The following is a 27,559-nucleotide window of genomic DNA, read 5'->3' on the forward strand; positions in this document are numbered from 1 at the left end:
ACTCATCAGATATCCTATAGGAAATTCAGTATTTAAAATCAAGGCAGATTAAGCCAAAGAGATTTTTAAATAGTATAGTGTCCTTAAGGAAGTTCAATATTATACTCCTGATGTCAAATAATAGCAGCATCTTGGAAATATATTTCTTTATATGAACCTTACATTTCACCTTTAGCATCTCAAAGTAGGAGAAAACCGATAAGCTATCGTGGATGTTCTTGACACCTGAACAGTATTTATTCTTTGGGGAACGCATTATTAGAAAGAGAAGGAGAAACAATGTTTCTTAAATGCCTTTTCTAGAAACTTATGCTTCATATTCCAACCTATACCTACATCATCCACTTGCTTGATCTATGAGCTTTCTTTCGTTGGTATGATTAAGATATATCTCACAATAATAATTTTGAACTCAAAAGTCCTTTTGTTTTTTATAGATTGTGTATTTGTGCTCATGAGAAAAAAAAATCCTCCAGATTGAGCTCCATCAGAGCTAAGATTTAATCTATTTTTGGTTTTTGCTTTGTTTCTAGCATATAGAAGAGTGAGTGGTATATTATAGGTACTCAGTACATTTTGCCAAGTGAATAAATGAATGAATGAGTGAACAAATGAAATTTTATCAGATTTGGTAATTTAAAAATTTTTATTAATGTTAATGGTGTTTTGAAATCAGATAGCTGTGGAGTGTATAGTATTATGAAATTATGTTGTCAAGCATAATTCAAATGCCATTTCCTCCATGAAGTGTTATACTTTATATTTTTATTTTAGCAAATTTCACTTTCTATCCTCTAGTCCCAGAACAGAACCGATTGCCCCAGTTAAGATTGTATGCCTCTTACAGATAGATAATGCCTGGTTCATCTTTGTATGTTATCTCATAATTTCTTATGCATAATAAATATGAAAAACATTAAAATTATGATATTTAATTGATGCATGCTAATTGTAAAACTACTTTATAACTTTGTGTAACAGAATCTAATTTAATGATTGACTGAGCATGTCTTTGAACACCTACTGTGTACAATTACTGCTGATACAGAAGTAAACAGAAATCCATGGTCCATGCCCTCATTTGATTTATAGTTTGGCAAAGGATAGAGATATTAAATAAGTAACAACAATAAAGTCATTGTCCTGTGCAAGCACGTAATGTGGCTCTGACCTAGGCTGGGTATCAGGGGAGGCCCTCAAGAAGTCATTTTAAGGGAGAGAACAAAGATGATGGAAATTAGGCACCAGAAGGAACACGACAAGGAGAAAGGGGAGAGTATTATAGGTAGAGGGAACAGCAAGTGAGAAAAAAACCCAGATGACTGAAGATTTGAACGAAGCTTAGTCTTGATCACTGGAGATGGGGAAGAACAAGAAATGAGGCTGGAAAGATGAGCAGTGGTCAGATTATGGAGGGTTTTTAATTGAGCTAAGTATTTTAAGGGTTAAACTCTTTTAAGCTCGTGAATGACATCAAATCTTTATATCTAAAATGTCATTCTGGAATTTTAGTGACTGTGTACTTGGAGTTACTGGGATATGTTGGAATCTAAATAGATATGAAAGATTTGTAAGGTCTGCCTCCTTTAAATGGAAAGAGGTTAGGAGGAGGGACTTGGCAAGTTACTTATCCTCTCTTCACTATAGTTTCTGCATAATGAGATATAATTTTTATTTTTATTTTTATTTCATAAGGTTGTGGTAAGGATCAAATGACTTTAAAGGCATAAAGTGCAGTTACTTGCACATGTTAATAAGTTGACAAGTAAATGTTAACTGTTATAATATTGGGGTATCTGTATAGCTTTGTCTTACATAGAACTTCACTTATAGAGTTCTTTCAAAAATACATGCCTATTTTGTATTCCTGGAAATGGGTCCTGATGTTTAAAATTCCAAACATGTTTTCAGATGATTCTGATGTTCACCAGAGACTGATCCTGGAGATGTAGATGCTACTCCACTGTGCAAGCGGAGACTCTTATCCTGGCCATCAGGCTTAAGGTCTCTATGTCTGGAGTCATTTTCCCCAGTGCACAAAGAACTGTTGATTGTGTGTCAATGTTGGTTATAGTGGAATAGAATCATGACAAAGTTATACCTGGTGGTACCCTAGTTTATGATAGCCCAGGTTGTTATTTGATACTTACTTGCTTGGTAATTCTGTTTAACTCAGCAATTGGCTTCTTTCTGCATTACATGACTTACAGGTCAGAAGTTTCATGTATCCAAATAATGGCACCATTTCTATGGTATCTATATTGTGAACCATCCCAGTTACAAGAATATGCTAAACTTCGACTAGCCCTGCGAAAAGTCTTACTTCAACCCCGGGTTCTTTGTGACGAAGAACAACCATCAATATTGGAACAACAGATACTTCAACTGTGTTGTGACATAGTTCCATGTTTGCAGGTAAGGCCTTTCATCCTCATTCATTGAGATAATATCAGTATCACTAAGTGTTGATTGTCATTGTCATGCATAAAGTAGAACCTATGAGACCTGGCAAACTTAGGCACATCCTAGCTTTAGAAATGCTTGCAGGATTTTGGAGATGATGATGGAACCAAATCTAGATTTAACATTAATATATATAACGTTAACTAAATTCACAAAAATATAAATCAACATAGTCCATTTTAGGATTAGTAGGAATGAAAACTTCCTTAAGAAAGACTTTCCTAGGGAAACGAATTTTGAGTTAAATTTCTCCTTGTGCAGGACAGAGTTATAAGAAAAAAAAAGACCTCTGTGCAAATTAGAAAAAGGTGTGTCTCTGGGCAGATACAGCCCCGGGGAAGCAGGGCTTGACCAGCTACATGCTGGTTAGATTCCAGTTTCCACATGTCTGTCCCCTTACAACATGTGCGGTGACCTTGATGGATCCTACTCTTGAAAAGCCCACAGTCTAGTAAGGGAATTAAAACTATATAAATTTTCATAATTCAAAGTAGGTGGATGAAAGACGTTTAACAGATCTGTATAAAATGCCTAGGGAGTTCAGGGGAGAGATAAATTTGAACTATTGTCTTTATAACCGCAGATTTTTTTTAAAAATCCAGTTGCCAGTGTGTTGTGAATTTCATGTAGTGCTTCATTTATCAGACCATCCCATCCCATCATCAAGGTTTATCCTTTGCCTAGAATCCGAGCACCATGCTGCTTAGCTGATGGAGGGAATCTGTGAGTATTTTTCAAAGTGATCACTTGAGGTCACAGATGACCTGTTTTAAGTTTGTGTTGGCAAAGAATGACTAGAGTGAATCTTTCCTTTGTGACTCATAAATTGGCTTTCCTGTAATCAAGGCAGAGAAAAGTAAATTAAAAGGAATTCTCTTGTGGCTTTTCCAAAGCTTTTGTTTCATGTGAGTTATAAAGCAATGTGCAGGCAGATCTTGAAGTAGGGGAACCTTTTCACACCTTGCATTACTCTGTTCTCCACTCTTTGGTAGATGTTTTGTCTTCATCTTTGTGAACCTATATTGACAAGTCTGAATACTTCTTGAAGTGAGCTCTGTGCAATATTTCTGGGTATCTGTGGCTTGTTAATATAGTCAGGATAGGTGAGAAAAAGGGATACATCATTTGGAACTAATTGAACTAATGACATAAACACGTTTAATCACTTAACAAATCAGCTTTATTAGAATGAGGAATCTGAGAGCTGGGATCGTTGCAGTAGTGTAATGCATTTCCCCACTGATTACAGGGATTTCTTATACTCTTCAAAAACAACTATCTCATGACAAATGAAATATTTTAGTGATGTAAAGCATGCTATTTTGCAAGGCAACCTTTTACTTTTATGAGTAAGTACTTCTTATAATTGACCTGCATTTTTCTAAGACTTTAACCATTAGTCACCAATCTCAGAACAAAACTAAATAAGCTTATAAAAAAGCCCATCTGCAGCCTATCTCATGTTGTTTCTTTCTCTCTCCTTTTTTTTCCTTTCCTTCTCTCCCTCTCTCCTTTCTTCAATTTTTTTACTTCTCCACATGAAATGAATTCCAGACTTTTCACTGTCCTTTGCCAGGAACTCTCTAGTTTATTGGTGCTCAGATTGTGTTACTATGAAATGTTCTCCTTAGAGCTGAATACAGTATTATAGAGGTGACCCATAATGAGCACTTGAACAGAATCACAATAACTATAAAAAATTTTTTTCACAAATAGTCATGTCATGCTATTGATTTATAATGAGATGGTAGTCAGTGGAACTCCTATTTCTTTTTCTCATGCCAGTTGCCCATCAATTTTATATTTGTGGAATTATCTTTTTTTGGACCTGTCTTAAACTTTACTATTGACTTTGGTCCCAGTAGTTTTTTAACTCTTGCCATCACGCAGGTTATCTATTGCACATGATCTAGTTCTACATAAAGAGAGAACATTACTTCAAAAGTGTTCTCATTAAGAATTTTGGTAATGTTAAAGATTAGAGAGCCTTCTTTCAAAATTTTTTTATTATGGAAAATTTTAAGCATGTACAAAGATACACCTAGGGAATATATTGTCAAATGAACATGAGGCTTTATTTTTAAGTTTTTTCTTTTCATGATGGCCTTATGCCTTTATATTTGCTAAAGAGCAAAATAACTACTAAAGCATTCCTTTATTTTTTATAACTTAGTATCCTTCTGTCTCTTCTCCCTTGATCTTTTAATATCTTTTTCTCTCTTTTTTTGCTAGGAATTAATTTTTCTCTCTGTGTATAACTTATCATCATTTTAGGTTATTATGGTGGTAACGACTGGTGAAAGGTACAGCTGGTCAACTGTAGGCTTTCCTCTTGATGAATTTAACAGACACAGGGCTCTTGATTGAAGCAGATGGTTCATTGTTCATAATCTCTGGGAAATGCCAGAGATTCTGCTAGCAGGACCATGTCTTTTATACTAGCTCCAGAATTTTGATCAGAACAGCTGGGTTTGAATTAAATTGGGAATTTTCAAGAGCACCCAAGTCCTTCATACCTAATACATTAGCCTGTTGAGAAGATACCCTACCATTTGAATATGGTGTTTCCTCACATCTGCCAAGTGTGGAAATGATGCTGTCGGTTAAGGCTTTCTGAGCAAATATCTTGCAGATGAAGAGTTTAACAGTGCAGTGGAATAACATGCTAACCCCTTTATCCAGGGTAGTAAACTATGTTGCCATGGTAGAAAGGAGAGTTCATTTGCAGAACTCAAAACCAACTTTAATTTCCTTCAACATGTTGGCCCTGGCATGTAATTTGTCATAAGAAATCTGTACTCAGAGAAGTTAGAAAAATAAAGGAATAGAATTGGTGCCAGACAGCAGTAATAAAAACAGTAACAAATTGTATTTTGTTTAGTGACAAAAGGAAAAAGGCAGAGTTGCATAGTTTAACCCTTTGAGCTATGTACATTTCTTCATCTCTTTAAGGCTTTATAGATTTAAAGAAAAATATTTTATTGTTAAAGTTTCTTGTATGACTTAAAATTATCCTTTGGTTTGTAGATTGTAATATCATATAATGACTTTTTTAAACAGGTAAAAGATTTGATACAGACAATAGAAGTGATGCTGTTTATCGAGGAAGTATATTTAAGCCTTTCACGTCATCCTGTTTTCTGGAAAGTTCAGCTTACCCAACTAACTCTTCAGCTCCTGTGTGTCTGTGAAGTCAGCTTAAAGATAACTGGGGAATGCTCATCTTTAATTCGCCTTTTAGAGCACAGTGTTGAACTTTTGAAGGAGGTAAGGAGAACAAGAAATTTTAATGTGCCTTAAGTGAGTCTTTCAGGAGCTGAGTAGGTGAACTCTTTTACTTTATCATATCAAAGGCATTTTTATCTAATATGATTAGATCATACTACTAATGTACAATTACTGCTAATATTTATTGTAAAAATGAATCTTTCTTTTTTTTGGATTCTACTCTTTGGTCTACCATTGTGGCATTTTTTCATATATTCATGTAGATCACAAGTAAAGGACACTTATTATGTACCAGACCCTATAGAATACATAGATAAGATCACATTCTGTGACCTCAAGGGACTTACAGACATGCAAATAAATAATTGTAGTACAATATGGTAAATGCTTTCATGGGACTGTAAAGTGCAATGGGAATATAATTAAGGGAAGTAGGGCATGAGTTCAGGTTTGAGGAAGTCTGAATAGGAGTTTGCCTGGTACAACCAGAGGTTGGAAAGGTATCCCAACTACAGGAACAGTATGTGCTTAAGCACAGAAACAGGAGAGAGCAGGCATGCATGACCTGTTCAGAAAACAAGGTGTTGAATATTGTTGAAGGATTAAAGTGTGGAAGATAAGGCCCAGACTTGAGTTTACCTTTTATCTTCTAGGTAATGGAATGCTACTGAAGACCTTTCAGTAGGGAGACACCTTTATATTTTGTGTATGGAAGATCATTCTGATGTGAGAATAGAGGAGGGCTTTTGAGCAGGGCAGCACTAATAGCACAGGAAACGAGGTGGGATGTCTTAGATTGCTAGGGCAGCCATAACAAAATACCACAGACTGGGTGTCTTAAACAACAGAAGTTTCTCACAGTTCTAGAGACAAGGAAGTTCAAGATCAGGGTGTTGGCTGATTCCATTCCTAGCAGGGGTTATTTTCCTGGCTTGTAGACAGCTACCATTTTGCTGTGTCTTCACATGGTTTAGAGAGAGCAAGAGTGAGCTCTCTATTCTGGTAAGGACACTAATCCTACTGGAATAGGACCCCATTCTTAATGATCTCATTTAACTTTAATTACTTTTTACTTCGAAACAGTTGTGTTGGCATTTAGGGCTTCAACATGTGAATATAGGGTTCAGAGAACATAGTTCAGTCCATAGCAACGGATTAATGAGGGAAACAAGAATGAGAAAAGAAAAATATAGATGAAATCAGCTGGGCTTTGTGGTTGATTAAATGTTCAAGGAGAGGGTCCTTGGTAGAATTTTAGCTTTCTATTTTGGACAACTGATAGTACTATTTACTTGGAGAAATAGTAGCTAATATTGGGAATATGATAAATTTATTTTGAGATATGCTTGGTTTAAGGCGCACATGGATCATAAGTAGGTGGCTATATAATTTTAAAATTCAAGGTTGAAACCTAGGCTAAAAGTATAGATTTGGAGACATTTATTTTGGAAGGGGAGTTTTAACTATCGGATAGCATACAGAGTTTGAGATGGAACTCCAGGACTGTTGATATGTGGATTGTAGTGATAAGAAGGAGTCTGAGAGAGTATGGCTAGAAGGATTGTATGATTAGCAGAAGAAACAGATAACATGAAAATCAAGGGAATGAATATCACAAAAAGGGAAATAGTCAGGGGTCATGGAGAGAGGATTTAACTTAATGTGAGAGAGGGAAAGTACTCTTAGGATGCAGCAAATAGAAGTTTATTGTTCATATTAGAGGAAGCAGTTTCAGTGGAGTGATGGTAGTAGGAAACAAACTGGAATAAGAGAGTGAATGGCAGATGAGAAAATAAATAGAGTGAATGTATTTTGGTGAAAGGTGGGAGCTGATGAAAGCTCAAGTAAGTCATTTGTCAGTTTGTCAGTCTTGTGATTAGAATGGTTTCACATGCTGGGACTCTATAGATAATATTATTTTATATGGTATTATGTAATTATGTTATATATAATATGGTATATATTATCTGTTATGTACATAGTAACATTACATAGTAATAAATAATACTTATTTGTGTTATACATACTACTGTATATATTATCTATTATGAATAATAGTATATATTATATAGTAGTATACGTGGTTTATTATATAAATTACGTGTTATATAAATATAATACTATAAATAGACATATGTCAACTCCCTTCACATGTGTAATTGTCTATATATAATTATACCTTAGGTATATAATAGTATATGTGATATATAATATCACATAGGTAATATATAGAAATATATAGAAAAATATAGACAGAGAATATTTTATGGATAAATATTATATAGAAAATATTATATAGCTAAATTACCAGGAGTTGTATGTTTTAACTGTACCTCATATTGTTCCTTTGTGCTTGTACTAGATTCATGTGAGTAGTAGGTAGAATTATTGATTATAACTTTATAGGGTTCAGTTCCTTTTACTATCATTCTTTGACCATCTTATTATATAACCCCCCCCACACACACACACACATTTAGCATATATTTATTAGTCAGCTTCCTATGGCAAACACTTTGCTACAGCAATTAGGTGAAAACAGACAAGGATTGTGAGGCTTACATTTCAGTCAAATGGTTCAAACTAGTGCATAGAAGTCACTAGAGTTTATTAAAATGCAAATGTCTGAGGACTACCCCCAGAGATATTGAATTAGTAGGGCTGAGAGGGGTTTAAACATCTGCATTTCAGGTGTGTGTGTGTGTGTTTTTTTTTTCGCATATGAAACGCACTAGTACGCATCACAAAGATCAAGAAATTGAGCTTTTCCAGTCTCCATGGTTTTCCGCAAGCCCAGTCCTAATCACAACCTCCTGTACCCATGACTAGTCTGATTCTTTCTTACCTTTTTAAATAGTTTATTACATTTTCAAAACCAGTTTTATCACACAACATAGTTTGGCTATATGCACGTGCAATCTTTTAGGTATCTTTTAAACTAAAGTTACTTTAGTTCTCTTATGTTTTTCCCTCACTTCTTTCCTTCCTTGCTGTATATGTATTGAAAAACCTGGCTTGTGTGAGCTGTAGAGTTTTCTACATTCTGAACTCCACTGATTGCATCCTCTTGGTGCACTTTGACATATTTCTTTAACAGCTAATGAATGATGGAACTAGGCATTGAGCATCAGCAGCTCCTAACTAACATCATGAAAAGAAGGGCAACACACACATTCTTAATGAAAGAATATACCATTCCCTGTAGTCTGGGAAACAAAAACCCAAACAAAATAAATCCTGAATTTGATCGAGCCCCTGTTGTCTGATTGGTGCAGCTTGGAGCAGTCAGCTCTGAACATGGGACATGGTAGGCAGTGAAGACATGGCACTAGGAGATAGTGTGAGCCAGGCTGCCATCTCCATTGTGCCTGCTATAGATACTTATCTCTGATGTAGACTTTCATATACCTTGTTTATACTTAAATAAAAAAACCTATGGATGTTCGCAGTGACATCCCTAGGCCCATTAGTGCCTGGTACATAGGTAGTGCTCAGTGATATCTTTCTTTTAAGTTGAGGACAAAAAGTATGGACTCCAAGGGCTTTCTGTTAATGAGATTCCTGTTACATCTGTGGCTGAGTATAAAGGAATGTCCTTTATTTTTTTCTTTTTAATTTCTTTTTATTTTTATTTTACTTCCTTTTTCCGGGTGGACTTTGAATTAGCCTGGGTTTCCCCAAAGTAGACACTGTTTCCCAAAAGGAAAAAGCAGAGCCTGGGTTTCCATAAAAGCAAAGGCTATGCAACAGTAGTTTATTTGCAGGTGTGATCCCAGGGAGACAAGAAGAGTGAAATATTGAATATGGAAGAGGCAATACATATATCATCAAGTTGGCCAGTGCTACAATCAACCAGTTGTTGGATCCCACAAAATATTCAGAGAAACCTTATGAAATGTCTCAGAACCCTCCAGAAGGGTCCAGAATAAAGGGGGAAGCATAACTTGAGCTTTTCTTGCCAATTCATCAAGCTTTGGCCTATGGGGCTTTAACTTTTCTGTACTTCTGGATCTCTCACTGGTCTGAGGCAGGAAGCAAGAGTTACTACAGCAGTAGCAGTAGTATTTAAGTGGCACAAGAGATGTCCAAAACAGGCTTTTATTAAAAATCAAGTAAAGTTATAACTTCTCAGAAGTCTAAGCAATTTAAGATTATCCTCCACCATTACTTTTCCTTATTTTTGTGCCTTGAATCTCCAGCTCTTTTTTTTTACCTTCTATTCTGAACAGGCCAGTCTCCTTTATGCCTTCATACATTTAAGTTCCATCCACTTAAAATACTTCTAGACCATTTCAGAACCCTGAAAAGCTACTTTATGACTCGTTTAGTGATAGCGTGTATGAAAAGGCCTTTTCAGTGTTAGCATAGTATACAGGAATACTTTTGTCTCTGATCCTCTTGGTAGCTAGTAAATTTGAAATTTAAATGACCTTCCTAGTTTTTTTTTTTTTTTTTTTTTTTTTTGACGTGCAGAATTTAAAATGAAATTGAGGAAAAGATAATGGTAAAGAATAGTGATGGTGTATTCTTTAAGTATATTTATTTCAAAATGCTTTTACTGTCCTGAAGCAGATAATATTGCTTCATGGTTCTCAACTGTTCTCAACATGGTTCTTAAACATATATCAGTTGCAAAGACACAAATTAGAATATCTTACATTAAAAAATTTACAAATTTTCTTCTTTGGCTGGTATTTAAAAGTCCATAAACAAGCACTTTAGAAGATTTTGCAGTTTGATTAATTTTATTTTTAAAATGGTATAGCCTAGATGTGTGTGTGTATGTGTATATATGTTTATATATATGTATGTGTGTATAAATTTGTGCCAGAGTTGGTAGCATCTCCAAAATCAAAACTTCTGAGTAGCTCAGATTAAGTTGTTTTCTCTCAAGTGTTTCTTTAACGTGGCTGTACCTCCCCATCCTTTTTTTTTTTTTTTTTTCCTTCAAGACGCATAGGTACTTCTCTGCAGGCACTTCTGTCACATTTCAGAAAGAAGTAATTTTAGTGGAGTATGGTAGACCTTTCTTTAGTTCCATAATATGTTAATATTTTCTGTATTTTAGAAACCTCAAATAACATCTTATTTCACTTTGTTTTATTTTTTGGAACATAATGTACATATCCTTTTTTTTTTCATTTTATTCATATACTTGGGGGAAATTAATGATTTTAAGTTTCTATGGTTATTGCTTTACTACATTTAAATATGCTTAATAAATTACTGTAATTTAAAAATCATCTCTGCCTCCCTGGGCACTTATGTTTCTTTTATTATAATAACATTTATTAAAATTTGCTTAGTGTAATTCATTATGCAAGTTATATAGATGAATCATATCTGTATTAGGTAAGTAGACAATTGAGCTACTTTTCAGAAACGAAATATTCTTAAATTAATTATTTCAGGTACTTTTCAGTGGCTTGCAAAGATTTACTATTTTGAAGACTTGCCAATCTATTGTGTTAAGGAGTTATTCCTCTGAATTATTTTGGTTTTTTTAGCCTATGGCTTTTTGGCTAGATATAATAACATTTCGAATTTACATATGACTGCATAGGTATTCACCAACTCTTCCTTCAGTAGAGCAGACTTACTCTAAATAGTTTTGCAGACAGCGGCGGTTCGCGGTTCGTTGGTATCCTTGAGGATTGGTTCCAGCACCACTATCCCCTGCCCCCGCGTCCCCGGCCCATGGATACCAGAATCCGTGATGCTCAAGTCCCTTGTATAAAATAGCGTAGTATTTGTATATAACCTATGCACATCCTCCCACGTACCTTAAATCATCTCTAGATTACTTATAGTATCTAATACAATGTAAACACTCTGTAAATAGTTGTTAATACTGTATTGTTTAGGGAACAATAGGGAATAATGGCAAAAAAAAAGTTTGTATGTGTAATACAGATGCAACCATCATAGGCTTAACTAATTCATGCCAGCAACAATGTAACATTTTATTTAAAAATATTTTTGATTTGCAATTAGTTGGATCTATGGATATGGAGCCCACAGATACAGAGGGATGGCTGTGATAGGTTATAATCTTTTATGTTGAATATGTTCTTCCTGGATACATGTTATAAAGCCATGGCTCTGGGAACTTCTTTTTTTTTTCTTTTAGGATTTTCCTGTTGAACTGGTCATAATTGGAATAGCTTTATTACTTCTACAGACGCCAGCAAGTCAGCAGAAGCCAATCTTAAATCTAGGTAAATAAAAATACATTCACCAGAGTAATAAGTAAATATGAGTGTTGGCAGGAGTCATTTGAACTATATATCATGTTATGCTACATAAAGTCCTGTATATTTTGAGTTTCTGTTCGGAAACTTTTAATTAATCATCAAAGAGAACCTTTTCTTGTCCAACAAACTGTTACCTTGTGCAAGTTTCCATATACCATAGCTTACTAAGTATCTTAACTGTTAGAATATTATAATCTCAATTATAGAGCAATAATATTAGTAAAAATATTGAAGGGATATCAGCTATTCACAGTTGTACAACACAGAATCAATAGCATAAAACCCTTGAAACAAAATAAGTGTTTAGCATTTATATTTGTTTTTAAAACTCTACAAGCCTTTACTATTCAAAACTCTTGCCACATTGGACAAGATTTGATTTATGGTTATTAACCTAGTTAGAACAAACGAAAGAACATTCTTTTGACTGTCCAGTATGATTTAAAAAAAATTGAGGAATGGGGCAAAACAGAGGCAAAAATGTTCTATTCAATAATAATTTGGTAAAGAATCAAGGTGCTGGGTCGGGCAGGTTAGCAAACAAGTCACATCTTTAAATGCAGCTTTTACATTAGTGTTGCCTTGCTTTGCTTGATCCAGCATAATGTGGTAATGGAGGATCTGTCTAAATTTTGTTGCATAATGCCATGATACACTGATAAACTCCACCCTCATTTCAAAAACATGCTTTAGGTAAATACTGATTACATGGCTTATTCTTGGCATTTTAATTCATTGTGATTATGAGGGCGAATTGCTCTTGCAGTTAGTCTTATCTTGGAAATGGCTTTCACACACGGGGGAGGGGGGGCCCTTGGCTTTTAGCCTTTGGTTTCCCTTCTGCTCTTTCCTGTTGGCCTTATGTTCTTTTGTTCCCCACTCCCTAGTACTTTTCTGAACTACTTTTGCCTTTTTTTTCTTTTAGCACTGCATGCAGCATTCTCCCATAGGTATAATTTGCTAATACTGCTACTTCCAATAGTTAGTTTTTTTTTAGTTGTCAGTTTTATCTATCTATCTATCTATCTATCTATCTATCTATCTATCTATCTATCTATCTAATCTATTTATTTATAAATGCCAGTTTATTTTTTCATAATATATATATAATTTTTTAACGTTTTAAAAATTATTTTATTTTATTTTCCCAGTTTTTAAATAGCTTTATTGGGATATTTACCATAAATTTCACCATTTTTAAATGTACAATAAAGTGTCTTTTTAGTAAATTTACAGAGCTGTGCAACCACTACCACAATCTAGTTTTAGAACATTTCCATCACCCACCACCCCAAATTTTTTTGTGCCTATTTACAATTAATCCTCATTCCCATCCTCAGCCCCAGACAAATGCTGATGTGCTTTCTGTCTCTATATCTTTTTGTGGGTATTTCCTTTTTGACAAAAGGAAATTCCAATGCTATCGAGAAACCACATTTTTAATTCCAAAGCTACACATCTTTGTTGGGTCTCATGCATAATAGGGTGACATAGAATCAAACTCTCCAGTACTTCTATTATTTGTTGGATAGCAGACTTTTTGTTTTGTAAATCAGTGTCTCTGATTCGAAGTTATTTTAGTTAGGCTGAATAAATCCTATTGAAAACTATTGAGTCAGTACGTCATGTTGAAAATTAAAACCAGACCATTGTTTATTATATTGAGAAAGAGTGGTCAAAGAAATAGAATAACCTATGTTGATTATTTCAAATTTGAAATGTACAGCAATAATACAATTTCATGTTTCTTTATTATCAATAGCCTTGATTATAAATAACAATTCATAAAAATACCTGGAAGGTTTATGATAAAGAATATATAAGCATTTGTATTATATGCGTTTCCTGTTTTGTTAAAGATAATGGATTTTCATGAATTCTCAAAGACAGTTCTGGATTAAGATTACTACTTAGCCAAAAAAAGTATAAATTAGTAGTGTTAGAATAACAAGTACTTCATAGTATGTTCAGATTTGACTTCTAGGTGATTTAATAAAATACTGGCAACTCATTAACATGAGTTAAGGCTTGTATATGTTTGTGTGTGTGTGTGTGTGTATATATATATACATATATATATGTATGTATATATATTTTGGTGTGGCGGGGAAATCAGTTGATTATTTTGATAATTCAGCTCAGAAGCCTATGAATAACAACTTTCAGTAAATTAGGGTTCATTCAATAACCACGAAAAAGTATGTTTGTTCCCTAACTTGTCCTGTTAATAGTCTAAGGGTGCCTATATATGTAACTATGCTATTATACATTTGTATGTATATTTCTGTTGTGTAAGTTGAGTTTCTATAATAAAGAATTATTTATAAAAATAGGTTTGATTATTATGCTGGTTGTGGACTTTGAGATTTTGCTGATCTGCTTATTAGTAGTTATAGCTGAAGGATAGCCCTGCCTTACCTTGTTTACTTATTCATCGCTTAATACAGTTATCCACTGGGTTTGTAAGGGAAGCACATACCTTGGACTTGTTATCCACTGATTAAGAACTCTGTGCTCTCTTGGCATTCTTTGTTGAAGGCAGTAGAAAGACGTGACAAAATATAAGGGCAAAAGTTGAACTGTATTTTAAAAGAAATTTATATTAACCAAAAGAAGAGTTGGTTTATACTTTATAATATTTGATATTTGTTTTTTCAAAGAGTATCAGCTTATTTTAGAAAAAAAATAGCTAATTTTTATGTTCTTTTTATTTAAAAAAAGATAAGATTTATCTATCATCTTAGTTGCATGTCTGACTCAGTTGTAAAGGGGTAAGAAAACTTGGAATCATTTTTAAACAAAATAGCATTTTGTTTAACTGTGGCATTAATTTTTAAAATCATAAATTGTTTTTATGAATAGCTTTGAAGCTCCTCTCTTTTGCTGAGGGTCAGAAAATTCCAAAATCATCCTCATTGCTAGTGATGCCAGTTCTGCAGATATTATCTTCTACTGCCTTGGAAGACTGCATATCCCCAGATGAAGACAGTCCCTCTAGGCAGCAGTTGGCTCTGAATCTTTTGGAAATGGTACAGCAGGAGTGCTACAGAGATGACCACCAAAAGGTAATGAAGTTTATCCTTGTTTCTCTTAAAGGTAAAGTGGTAATGTGGGATTTCTGTCTGTAAAGATAACCTCACCTCCTGATGAAGTATCCGTTTGGGTTTTAACTCTATTATTGTGAACATTACCATTCTCTTAGGCAGTGATGTAGATGTTAGTATATTCTTTTGAGTGGTGAGAGGGGAGGGTAGTCCTGTTGGGAAATAAGTTTTAGGAGTGCTATATAATCTTGTTTCCTCTTTGAGTTTCCAATGTACATCAGTAGTTAAAGGTCCTGAGGAATCCTGCAGAAAAGAAACTTTCTGTTTAATTTAACATAGTGCTTCTCTAACATATTTGAATATAGATCCTTTTTTTCTCATCATACTGTTTAATAAGTGCAGCATATTGATAGATCTGGGACAGTCCAAGGTGGGAAATCTCCTTGAATGCCTGGAAGTTCTAAGATCTATAAGAACTAAGACTTTATTTTTGAATGTGGTAGCTTATGCCATATTCCCTGGCATAATGGCTGTTGGTGTCCTCTAGGGCACCTCTACTCTGCCACCTTCAATTGAAAGACAGCAGGACTGTCACACCCCATTCCTCTCTTTGCCTGCTAAGCATATCCCATTCTGCTTTGTCAGTCTCATTGTTCCTGTTACAATAACGTAAAAAGTATAGTCAGTGTCTGTTAATGTCTGGGTTCTGGGCCTGCATTTGTCAGACCTTTACTCTTCTGGTATTTGTTTTGATTTTGATAAAATTATTACTTCCCAACTCCTACTTTTATGGGGATTAAATGAGGATTAAGTAAGATAAAACTGGTGAAGCGTCTTAAGTTTCCACAGAGGCATTACATAAATGTAAGGTAGTGCCATAGTTGTTTCATCTGCAAAAGCAGGGAGATCTCTAATCATGTATCGTTAAATGTTCTAGCCGCGAAAATGCAGGCATTGTGATTCCTTGTTTTGAGCCTGCAGCAATAACTAGCTTATAGGCAAAATGAATGTATACTACAGATTCATAAATCCTAATTGTTTGACTGAAACCTTAAAACTTGAAATAGGTCATTGATTTTCATTGAGAGGAGGAAGTTCTTGCATCTGCCTAATAGGAATATAAGATGTAGCCAAAATTTTCTAGTAGCTTTTTACCTTTCCTCTGAACTTGCCCAATGATTGGATTTTAGATGGGGATGGGGGGAGGGTAGGATGTACTGTGTCTATGAATTGTATTCCTTTAAATCGTGAGTGATATTTACTGAGAATCACCCTGACTCTAATATTTAAGTATTCATCTTACTATTTGCTCAAGTGTATGAATCTTATTATTCAACACTAATAGCTAGGCTTTCTCTTCAGCAGGGGAAGAGGGAGAAGGAAGGAATACTATTAGGGCTATAAACATCCTCCTGATAATGGTGCACTGCTTTGAGGCTTTGAGTGGATATATGATTACTTTTCTAAAAAATCAAGCCACAGTTTACTGCTGTTGGCTTTTTTTTTTTTTTTTTTTTGTACCTGTCCTGGACTCTATATTCTAAACATACTTATAAATTCAACCCCCAAACTCTGCAAGTATTTTCCTGAATCTTTGCTTTTTTGTCTCCTTTGCCTGACCTAGTCATTCTTCAGGATCCAGCCAAAAGTTCTTAGCCTTCCTGAGTCAGAATTCATTACTCTCATTTTTTTTTTTTTTGCATCCCTAGCACTTTACTCAATAGTACTGTGTCTTAATTTAAGGGGTTATATATTTGTACCTCCACCTATTCTATGAGTTCACTGAGGGAAAGAACCTGGGCCCTTTTCATGCTTTGCTTTTATTTTCTAAGCATGTTAATATTTAAATTGCAACAATTGTTGAGCTTTTTGTGTTTTTTCCACTCTCAGTGTTTCTGCTTTATTTTTTTCAGGTGATCATAGATGAGATAATTAAGATATTTTAGCCAGTTGTTAAATTGAACACTTTCCTATTTTTCACATGCTTAGAGAAATAACATCCTAGGTTATCTTTGCATCCTCAATACCTGACCCATTGTTTACCACGTGGCAGACATTCAGTAAATTTCTATTCAGTAAGGAATGTGTGCATCTGATAAGATCATTTATCATCTTGATTTATTACGGAGAGACCTTTGTATTAAAACCACAGATTTTTTAGTTTTTATTTTTATTATTTCATTTTAGATAGGTGACTCTGACTTAGAGTATTTGATTTACAACTAGAGCAGTTCTTCAGAAGCACACTGCTTCTGGCAAATGAAAACAAGGGTAGACATCCTGTACCATGCAATTCTGTATTACCTGTCCTATTTCTGAAGTGTCGATAACCATGAAATAAAACAGATTTTTAACTTGTTTCAAATTTTAAGTATTAAAAAATGTAAGATAGCAAAGCAGTTATTCATCTCTAAAAAAGTGATGTAATCTAATAAGCTTTTAATATTTCTTAGCGTTGTGTGGAAAACAGGATCTTTTTCTATTAGGCTAGTAAATATGATATTTAAAACCACCAATTTGTGTTCTCCTAGGTGAAAAAAAAAAATCAAACACTTGTAAATTCTAAACTGCTTAAAATCTTGCTACCCCTACCCCCAGAGAATGTGGGAGGTGGAGGTGGGGTGGAAGGAAAGGACCATTGTATGAGTCAGAGTCCAGTCAGGAAAGAGAAGCCATCGTAGTAATTTGAACAAAGAAGTGCTTAATAAAAAGAATTATTAGCTAGTAAATAGCAAGAATTTCAGATTTCCAGGGAAACAGTAAATCAGTGGAAAGTGGAGGTAAACTGGTTTCTTAAAAAAGCTGTTGGGAATCTAAAAAGAATTACCAAGTCTTAGAACTTGCGCTTCTATCATTATCTTCTGAATAACATGGATACTGTGGATGGTATATGTTGTCTGTCTTTTGGTGATAATCGACCACTTGAAAGCCTCTCAGCCTTTGACTAGATTCTTCACAGAGGTAGAGAGCAGAGAGACCTTGAGGCTTTACCTAGTCCAGTCTTCTGTTTCTGGTTTGGTGAGTGATTAAATCCCTTCTAGCAAAAACCTGTTCTACTTTTCAGGGTCTCCAGGGTGAGTTTCCATGCCCCTTCTCCTGATCAAATCTTGACTCAATTTTGTTAAGCCTAGTTTAATTATGGTGAGAGATGAACAGGTATTCTTTAAAGTTAATGAAAATGTATATTGTTCACCTGTATTCACAATTTCTTTTTTTCAGACCTCTTTAGACAAAGAAATACTACTAGCGATGTCTGTTTTGTTAATACTTAACATAACCGAACATTTTTATTAAAAGCTTGTTAAAAATAAAGAATCAATTCTTTTATGTCTATAAGAGATATTTTATAACCATTTACTGAAATGTTATTTTTTCTATGGTTTCTTTTTTAAATTGGGATATAACTCGCCTAACATAAACTCTTTTTATTTTTCAACACCTACTTTCTTCTCTGAAACACAGAGCCTACCCAGTGCTTTCACAGGTCCTCCCACAGGCTGTGGGGCCAGGATTTGGTGGCTGGTGCTGAAAACCCTTGGTTGCTTCTTTGCCCTGGGACCGTTCCAGTGGGCCATGCCTGTCACTCACTGTGATAGAGAGACTGTTCTGTGATGTCTTATTCAACACTGCCTTTTTCCTGCTACCCTAGCCTTAGACAGACAAACGAAAAACAAAGCCTAAACCTGGACATAATACTTCAAGTAGAATTGCTTTTCTGTTACAGCATGTTTACTCTAACATATCTGTAATGTTGCCACTTTTGACTTAATTATGGTTTGTGGTGATTTCCAATTATTTTCTTTTATGCCTATATTCACCAGTTTAATTTTTCCTCTCCTAAAGATGACAGTGATAATATTTCTCTGTACTTTGCAACTTTAGGTACTGTGCTAGGTTCTTTATTGACATTGTCTCATTATCTACCTCAGTGATCTAGGCAGGAAGGTAGTCGTAACTCCCATATTACAAATAAGAAAAGTAAGGCTCTGAGAAATTACATCAGCTGAAATCCCTGTCTTTTACATCTCAAATGCTGTTTGTCATTAGTCTAAAGAAATTGACTCATCTTTAATGAATTTAATCTTGGGAAAAAATCTTTTAGAGCGCTATAAATTTAGATATTTAATTTTATAAAATTTATAAAATTCTGATTGTCCAGTTTCTACTCTCTCAAATAGAAAATGAAAATGAGTGTATATTTCTTCATTTGTCTAGATACTTTTTTTTGCATATACAAGCAAATACAAATATATAATCTCTCCCCACCCCAACCCTTAAAAAAAATAATTGGTAGCATTCCAGGCATACTATTTGTAACTTGTATTTTCATGTGGGAGATCTTTTCATGTCAAAAAGATAGAGTTTCCTTGTTTGTTTTCAAAGTGACATTTGCTTTCAAATAAATATTATCTCCACGCTTAAGCTTATATTTAAAATATTGAAGACCTTTGTCCTCACAAAAACTTTTATAGGAATATTCATAGCATTATTCATAAAAGTGGAAATTAATGGACATTGGTCTTTAATTGATGAATGGATAAACAAAATATTGTATACACATACAATGGAATATTATTTGACAGTGATGTGAAATATTGATGCCAGCTACAATATGGATGAGCCTTGAAAACATGCTAAATGAAAGAAGCTAGTCGAAAAAGACTCCACGTTGTGTGGTTCCTATTATATGAAATAGCCAAAATAGAAACAGAGTGGATTAGTGGTTACTGCAGGTGAAAGTGGGGATCAGGGGAATGAAGAGTGATGGTTAATGGGTATGGGATTTCCTTTTGGGGTGATAAAAATGTTCTAAAATTAGATAGTAATGACAGTTATAAAACTATCAATTACTAAAATCCACTGAGTTGTAAACTTTAAAAGGATAGATTTTATGACATGTGAATCATATCTCAATAAGGCTATTAAAGTTTTTTATAAAGCTTAACTTTTACTTCCCATCTTTTCAATTGTTATCCTTATTCATATAAGTTAATCTCCAATAACAGGACAGTTATAATGTGGAGATTTCTAAATTGGATCATTACACTCTAATTATTTTATTCATAGGCAATACTAATGTTTTCTTAATGTCCGTGGCTTCTCCTGAGCCATCTGGGAATGCAGCTCACCTTGGCAGAGTTCTATCCATTCTCTGTCCCTGACTGCACTACTTTATTTCTGTAAGGAGCCATTTCTCAGATTGACATAAGCATAGCATCTTCTTTGAGTATCATTTCAGTTTAGAGCTGTCAGGCTATTTCTTATTGCAGAAGTTATTCACAATTATTAATGAATTCCCAGGCTCCAGCTGAACTGACTCTGTTCCTGTCAACGTATTGTCGATTACAAAAATGAATTGTCCTCAGTCCAAGTCTGCCATCTGCCCAGGGCTGCTTTTTACCAGGGATTGGAGTTGGGCAAATAGTGGTGTTTTTTTTTTTTCTATTTTCCCTCTCATTGGTGAATATTTTCTTAGTGACAATGGCTTTTTCCAAACTCTGTTGCCTCTGGATCTTATTTATTGATCCGTTTTTTTTTTTTCTGCTTTAACTGGGAGCAAATGGTAAATACAAGGAAAAATAGTGATAAACTATTCTAGAGTTCCATATAACAACTCTTTTCTCTATGTAATCCTATTAGCTCAAATATGTGCAGAGAGGTATGGGGCAAGAATTGAAAATTTTGTATTTCGTTGGGAGGATTGATTTTGTAATGAAGTATAAAATATGAATGTCAAATATATTTCTATCAAATATATGTCATTTATTCATGTATTTTTTGTGTTTATTTTTCAGCTGTCCTACAAGCTTATCTTCCCCATAACCAGCATGTATGGGTCAATATTTACAACCTGGAGGATCCTTGAAGTAATGAGAGAAGAGTCTGCAGTGAGTGACTGGTTGGCTTCAGTAGAGTCATTACTCCCTGTCACTACAGTGATCCCTGTGCATGTTTTTATTCTGCTGGCTCACCTCCTTGTTGAAGATAAAGGAAGATATCTTCGTCAAATACTGAAGGTCACTACAAAATTAGCCCAAGCAGATTCCTCTCAGGTAAAGCAAGAAAATAATGGACCAGGAATGGGTGTAAAGCTTAACTGTTGGAATTATAGATTATTCTTACTTAGGGGATAATTTTTATCAAAGTTTTAATTATGAGTTGCTGTTCTTATGTTCCCAATTTGTTCTTTTTTCTCCTTATGCTGAGTTGATGTATACTTAATGATGCAAACATTTCTTTAACAAGAACACATTTTGCAAGGAAATCCGCATATAATGCTATCTGGTATTTCTGCTTATTGCTGAATTTGCTGCTTTGTAATGCTTTCGTTAACTCTTGGAGCCTATTTCAAAATGAATATCCTTTAGTTCTAAAATTGATCTTTTAATGTGGGCACAAAATAATTCAGTTTAAAGTTACCTGTATGACAGGCATTAATCTTTTTGACTTGTTGAAATTTGATCTTATCTTCATTTAATAAACAAAAAAATTGTGTCCTTGCTATATATAGTACTGATCACTATGTTGGGATGTGAGGATAAACAATCATTTTTGCTATCTTCCCAGGGCTTAGAGTGTAATAAGAAAACAGTCAGACATTAATAAGCTTCCCCCCACCCCTTTTAAACTAACCATATATTTAGCATAGTACTCTTAATTTTTTTCTATTGGGTAGAATCTCTAGAACACATATCCTGTGAAGGGAAGGGTTTTCTAACCAAGTAGGTATGGTATTTTTTATTATCTCTTGTTTACTAGTATCTGTGCTTGTGTTTCTTTTCAAGCTTGGCGAGGGAAAAAAAAGTCCATCTCTTTATGGAAAATTATGTGTTCCCATAGGAAAAAAATTGGTGGTGAAGGTGGATAAATGTTTAAGCTATGAAGTTAGTGTTTGGAATTCCTTTCTGTCCCCAATTTTTCATGTTTATTCCTTTTTGTCAAGGAAACAACTGCTGCTATCTTACCATTAGTTTTCCTTCTGACCAGATCTCTTCTGGTCTGATTCTGTAATGTACACAAAGTTCCTTAGCCTCCTACTTTATTTCTGCCTTCACCTTCTGTAATGATCTTGCTCCTACCAAATGTTTTCTTTCAGTGTTGATACTTTGTAGGATAATCTCTTTAGAATTGTTAACACACATATAATGTCTGGAGATTATCTAAAAGAGTCATCTAGTGGGTTACCTGATCTGTGTATGCCACTGATATTAAACATGTATTAGATCAATATGTATATATGTATAGATACTCAGGAAATGCACTGAGTCTTTGAAATTCTAGGGTGATACTTTCTTTCTGTTATGAGTAACAGAAACCCATCTGTTTTAAACTGTTTTTATTAGCTCTAGAATTTAGAATAAACATGGCTTAGACAGTGTATTCATTGCACAGTTTCTTTTCTCTGTGAATTGACTGGAAGCCCAAGGCCTTATAACCTTATATTCACAATCCAAAAGGAAGAGAGTCGTAGAGATATTTGGATTGGCTTTGCGTGGGTCATGTGCCCAAATGGGATCAACCATTAGGGCAGGATAATGGGACACTTTAATTGATGATCCTGGGTAGACTGGAGGTGAGCGAAGTGTCAGAGGCTTAAAATTATCTCTGCCACCAGGATCATGTGGAATGAGGGCGGGATCAGTCCCCAAAGGAAAAATAGTTTGTTGGTATTAAAAGTGGGAGTATGCGAAATAGGAAAAAATGTGGAGAACTTCTCAATTAGTGTTTCGAGTTTCAGGTATGTTAAGATATTATCCCCGCCCCCTGCCAACTCTCAACTGTCAAGGAGCCAGGTTATCTAAGCTCAGGGTGCCAGAAGTCCTTTGCTGGTAGCTTCTGGCCACGTAGTATTTCATTTATTCATCCCAGTACCCTTATAAACATTATTTTTCATGTGTGCCGTGAGATGAAAAAAGTTGGGAAGCATTAGAGTGATGATCCAGGTTCATTTATTCAGCGAATGTTTATTAAGAAGCAGCACTATAAATTGAAGTCATTACATTCTGTTGGTTACTTTTTGGATAGTTTTAAAAGAAAAGAGAAAAAACACCTAGTGTAATTGTGTTTGTTAAGACGAATGGTGGGGTGAATGTTTAGATGCAATTACTCAAATTCATGAAGAAACAAAGGCAATGTTATTAATAAGAATTCGGAAGTGAAGTTAAGTGTTTTGAAAAGGACAAAACAAGTATCCTAGAAGTAGGATATCAGGTTTTTTTCCTCACTTTTCTTTACGAAGCGCCATTTCATATGATTTCACTGGCCTTTTAGCTATGAGGCAAAGCAACCAAAAGGAGAAGACTGAATATTTTGGAAAAACAAGTTTTCTAATTGTAAGTAGATGCTTGGAATAGATTCTATTCAAATAGTGCTGCAATTTATTATTGGAGGAATGTTTTCTATTTCATTAGGTTGACAAGACTACATGAAATGAATTCATATTCATGTGTGTTTGTCTTTTCTCACCTTATAAAAAGAAGCTATATTATATATAAGCAATCACTGGCTAAAATTCATGGGGGAGTTGATAGAAAAGAAAAGTCTTAGACTACTTATGAGCAGAAGCTAAGTAAATAGGTAAGAGTAAGAATTTAGAGGCTGTCTTCTGCATCCATTTCGGTGGTCACTTAACCTCTATAGTAGAATTTGCTGCCTGCAGTACACTTATCTAAGTATTGTGTTTGTTTGACAAATATTGAAAGAGATGTGCCATATGTGAAGTATGTTTTGGTATTGTTATTCTAAGGTATTAAAAGAAATTATGTTTAGTAATATTGATAAATAGCAATATAAATTATTAATATAAACTAATGATGTTATAGTACCGTTCATAATGGTAAGAAAATGTGCTTTTAAAAAAAATGTGATTCTGTTACTTCCTATTGTATAGTTTGATTGAACCCCCTCTCCCAATGAGTTTTTAATCCTTAGTTTCTCACTTGATTTCTTATAGAATGCATTTTCCATTAGGTTTAATACATGTAGGGCCATGGAAGATTATGACACTAAATAGTCTAAAGGGAACTGACCTTGTGAATACCGTTTTAGAGTTGACTGGATACAGATGGTGTTAAAATAACTAGATATCTAAAGCTATAGCAATAGATCAACACTTGAAAAAAAATAGTAAGAAACTTTTCCCCCCTATCTTGAAATGCTGTCAGCAGTTACTAATAATCCCTATAGTTTTCTCACCCAGGCAAGAAACTTAATTTGCAGAAGATACAAGCTCAGGTCAGGCAGTGCTCAGTAAAAGTAAAATGCTTTTTACATTCTTGGAGGGAATATCTTAGAGTGTCCTGTGTGAATTTTCATGGATCTTGAAAGTTTTAAATACATTGATTTACTTTAAAGACAGGTTTTTATATTATAGTCTGTGGTTATAATAAATGGAGTGGCATCTATTTTCTGAATTTCTTTCTCCTCCTCCCCCTCAGCAATAGCAGTTGATAGATTCACATGCTTTTTGGTTATGTTTATATAACACTTATTGCCTTTCTGATAACTGAGTAATGTTATTTATCTGTTTATCTATCTATTTATTTGTTTGTTTGTTTGTTTTTTACATTTTGAGATAAATTATTCAGGCTGCCTTCAGAGATGTCTGAATGATAGTCGGAGTATATGGCTTCATGGCGCATATATAGCAGTGTCTAGTTGGACTTATTCTTTCCTCTTCAGAGGAAAAAAGAGAGCTATTTCCTATCTCCGATTTATCCAAGATCTGGTCACATATGATATGAAACTGATGGTTATTGAATGTTAAACATAGGCTCTACTGATAATTAATTAAAATATAATGTGGACCTCAGGCCAAATGCAGACATGTTCTGTTTTATAGCTTTTTAAGGGTAATATCAAATCATATGTCAACCTTTAGCCAGTGATTGACCAATCTGTGTAACATGATTGTGGACGTTGTGGAAATGTCTGAGGCTGACATAACTTCCTTAAGAGGTTAATAACTTAATCAACAAGTGTTGATTGACATTCTATTTCCCCATCCATGAGACCCCAGCACAGTGACCTCTCACTTCTGAAAAACCACATCTGGCTCTGTCATCTGCACTGTGTGCCTCCAGTACACAATAGGTGGTAGCACAAGTTTTGTACTTCCTCATCCCATTCCATATCCATGGTTGTATCTCGCTTCTAAGACTATCAACCAGGAACCTTACTTTTTCTTCCTCTCTGCCTATCCCTCCCTTTCATTTATGATTTTATGTTCAGTTAGTTGCCAACTCTAACCTTGGTTTCCAGTAATTGCCACCCATGTTTCCTCTGGCAGCTTCAGGTAAACTCTTCTGTATCTACCTGGGACTCCCCCAACTCATCCTCACCATGTTTCTCTGGCCTTCGACCCCTTGAGAAGAAAGGGGTATTACTTACCTTTTAAAACCTTCTCTAGTATCTATTAGCTTAGCTGTATTAACTATATTGTTAGCTAATTACTTAGTATATACTTATTAATATATTAAGTATATAGTAATTATAATTATTAGCAATATATTAATTATTATAGTTATTATATTAGACTGTGGCTTCCCTTTAGCTGTCAGTATTGAGAGTTCTTCACTTGAAGCATTATATCCTAGAGAGTAAGAGAAATGCCGAAGGAAGCTGTAAGTTCTGTGAAACTCAGTGCCTCTTTCAGATCCTTGGTACTTGCTTCTCTCTTGCTTGCGAGTGAGGATAGAGTTGTGCTTTTTGTTTTATTTTGTTTTTACTTGCATTTTACAACTCTGAGGCCACTTCTCTTTTACATTTTCGTTGTTAAGTCTAGCTAAAGGTCTTGCTTAATGGGAACAATTGCTGTCTTTGATTATTTTATTTTATCCTTTAATGTTTTTAAGGCTTAATTTGTTCCATTTGTAAAAGTGTACCCACTTTTGAGCCATTTGAAGTCATTTATGTGGCTAGGTTCATGGCCCATGACTTACTGGTCTTTTAAAAGTCATATATTATCAAATAGTAAAAAGTTGACTTTCAGGGCAGAATCCTGTGATAGTTCTACTTGGGGTCATAAGCCATATTTTAACATAGCAAATGAATAGGAAATGTGTGAAATTTAATGGTCTGTAAGTTACTGCCGAGAAAAGGAGAAAATATATTCTGTAAAAGAACTTGCACAAAGAGTCTTTGGACACTGCACTCTTCTATTGTCACCAAAGTTCTGTGAATTGCTACCCCCTGAAGTCAGTCGGCTTCCTGAAGTCTGGTTGTTTTTCACACTAACAAAAAGAAGCCAGAATATACAGTACTTTCAGTAAAGAGCTTTAAGATAAGGAGTGCTATACTACTATACCCTTGTAGCTATCACATCGATTATGCCTAGAGCAAAATTGGGATGAGCTTGCCAGCATAAAGTGATTAGACAAAGAGAAACATAGACCAAAATACAGAGTCAGATGTCTGTTTCTTCCTATGGCAATATGTTTATTTCTTCATTAGAAAACCCACAGAGATATCTGTAGAATCAAGTGTTTTTAGCTGGCATCTGAGCTTTTTAATGTTTTGTTTTGTTTTGTTTTGTTTTGTTTTGTTTTCTCGTGAAGCCCAGAGTTTATGCTCAGGGAGGCAGTTCTGAGTTTCTTCGGAGGTGTCTATAGATCATAAATTTCTTAAAATTCTCACTGAAAAAAATTTTTGTGATGTTCAGTTCAAACCTATATCACTGTGACACTAGCTTACTAATATACTGCAAGAAAAGTCATTTGTCTTGTGTCACCGAACATAGCATATCAGAAATGGTGTGGGTAGATGGAATTCAGTGAGGATAGAGCCCAGAACTTCACTGAGAACAGTGGAGACTGTCTGCCCCCACGTGAGTATCAGGGAACAGTAGCTTTGTCTCCTGGTTAAAATCTTAGGATTGGCTTCTAGTGTGGGTGGAAGACTCAGAGGGGCATCAGCACATTTTGTGTTAACTTTGAATTTTATAATAGGCATGAAGAATTCTGTTCAAGGGGGAAAATACACTAAAGTCCACCATTGCCAGAATAAAATTTTTCAAATTTAGTCAGTTGCCAGGGAGGGGCAGGAGAAGGTATTGGTCCTCTGCCTACTTGCATCATGGCCAGACACCCTAAAATGAGCTGCCAGTTGACATCCCTTATTATTCATTCTTCAGCCCAGCCCTTCCATAGTCAGCCCTTCAAATCAGAAGAGAGTCTTATTTAAGGAAACATTTTCTTACATTTACAGAAGAAACCCATGTTACCTTTCTAGGTTTAAATGTAGTCTACTCATTTAGAAGCTCAACTAAGTTCTTGAACAAAGTAATAGCTAATAAAAATAGCCTATATTTACATACTTTTCTGTACCAGTCACTCTTCTACTCACTTTATTTGCATGTATTAATTGACCCTCTGAATACTCAGCCTTTAAGCTTGGGGTACCACCACTGTTTAGGAACTGAGGCACAGAGTTTGATTAACTTCTCCAAAGTTGCACCACAGCTAGTAATTGGCAAAGTCAGGATTTGAACTCAGCACATATAGTTCCAAATCTGTGCTGTTTACCCAATATGCTATACTATCTCTCCACAACTTTTAGTTAAAACATTTTTTA

General features: G+C 34.7%; 1 protein-coding gene across 4 annotated transcripts in view; it reads left to right on the forward strand.

Moving 5' to 3' along the window:
- Window positions 1–27,559, forward strand: part of FOCAD (focadhesin) — a 247,973-nt gene that overhangs the window by 61,942 nt on the left and 158,472 nt on the right. For all 4 annotated transcript variants that reach the window (XM_036217571.1, XM_016160422.2, XM_036217572.1 and 1 more), the window contains 5 exons: window positions 2,211–2,415; window positions 5,524–5,730; window positions 11,822–11,909; window positions 14,808–15,010; window positions 20,785–21,042. In XM_036217571.1, the coding sequence (XP_036073464.1) occupies window positions 2,211–2,415; window positions 5,524–5,730; window positions 11,822–11,909; window positions 14,808–15,010; window positions 20,785–21,042 (961 nt within the window). The remainder of the gene's footprint in view (window positions 1–2,210; window positions 2,416–5,523; window positions 5,731–11,821; window positions 11,910–14,807; window positions 15,011–20,784; window positions 21,043–27,559) is intronic.

This window comes from Rousettus aegyptiacus, unplaced genomic scaffold, assembly GCF_014176215.1.
Source record: "Rousettus aegyptiacus isolate mRouAeg1 unplaced genomic scaffold, mRouAeg1.p scaffold_m13_p_3, whole genome shotgun sequence".
NCBI lineage: Eukaryota > Metazoa > Chordata > Mammalia > Chiroptera > Pteropodidae > Rousettus > Rousettus aegyptiacus.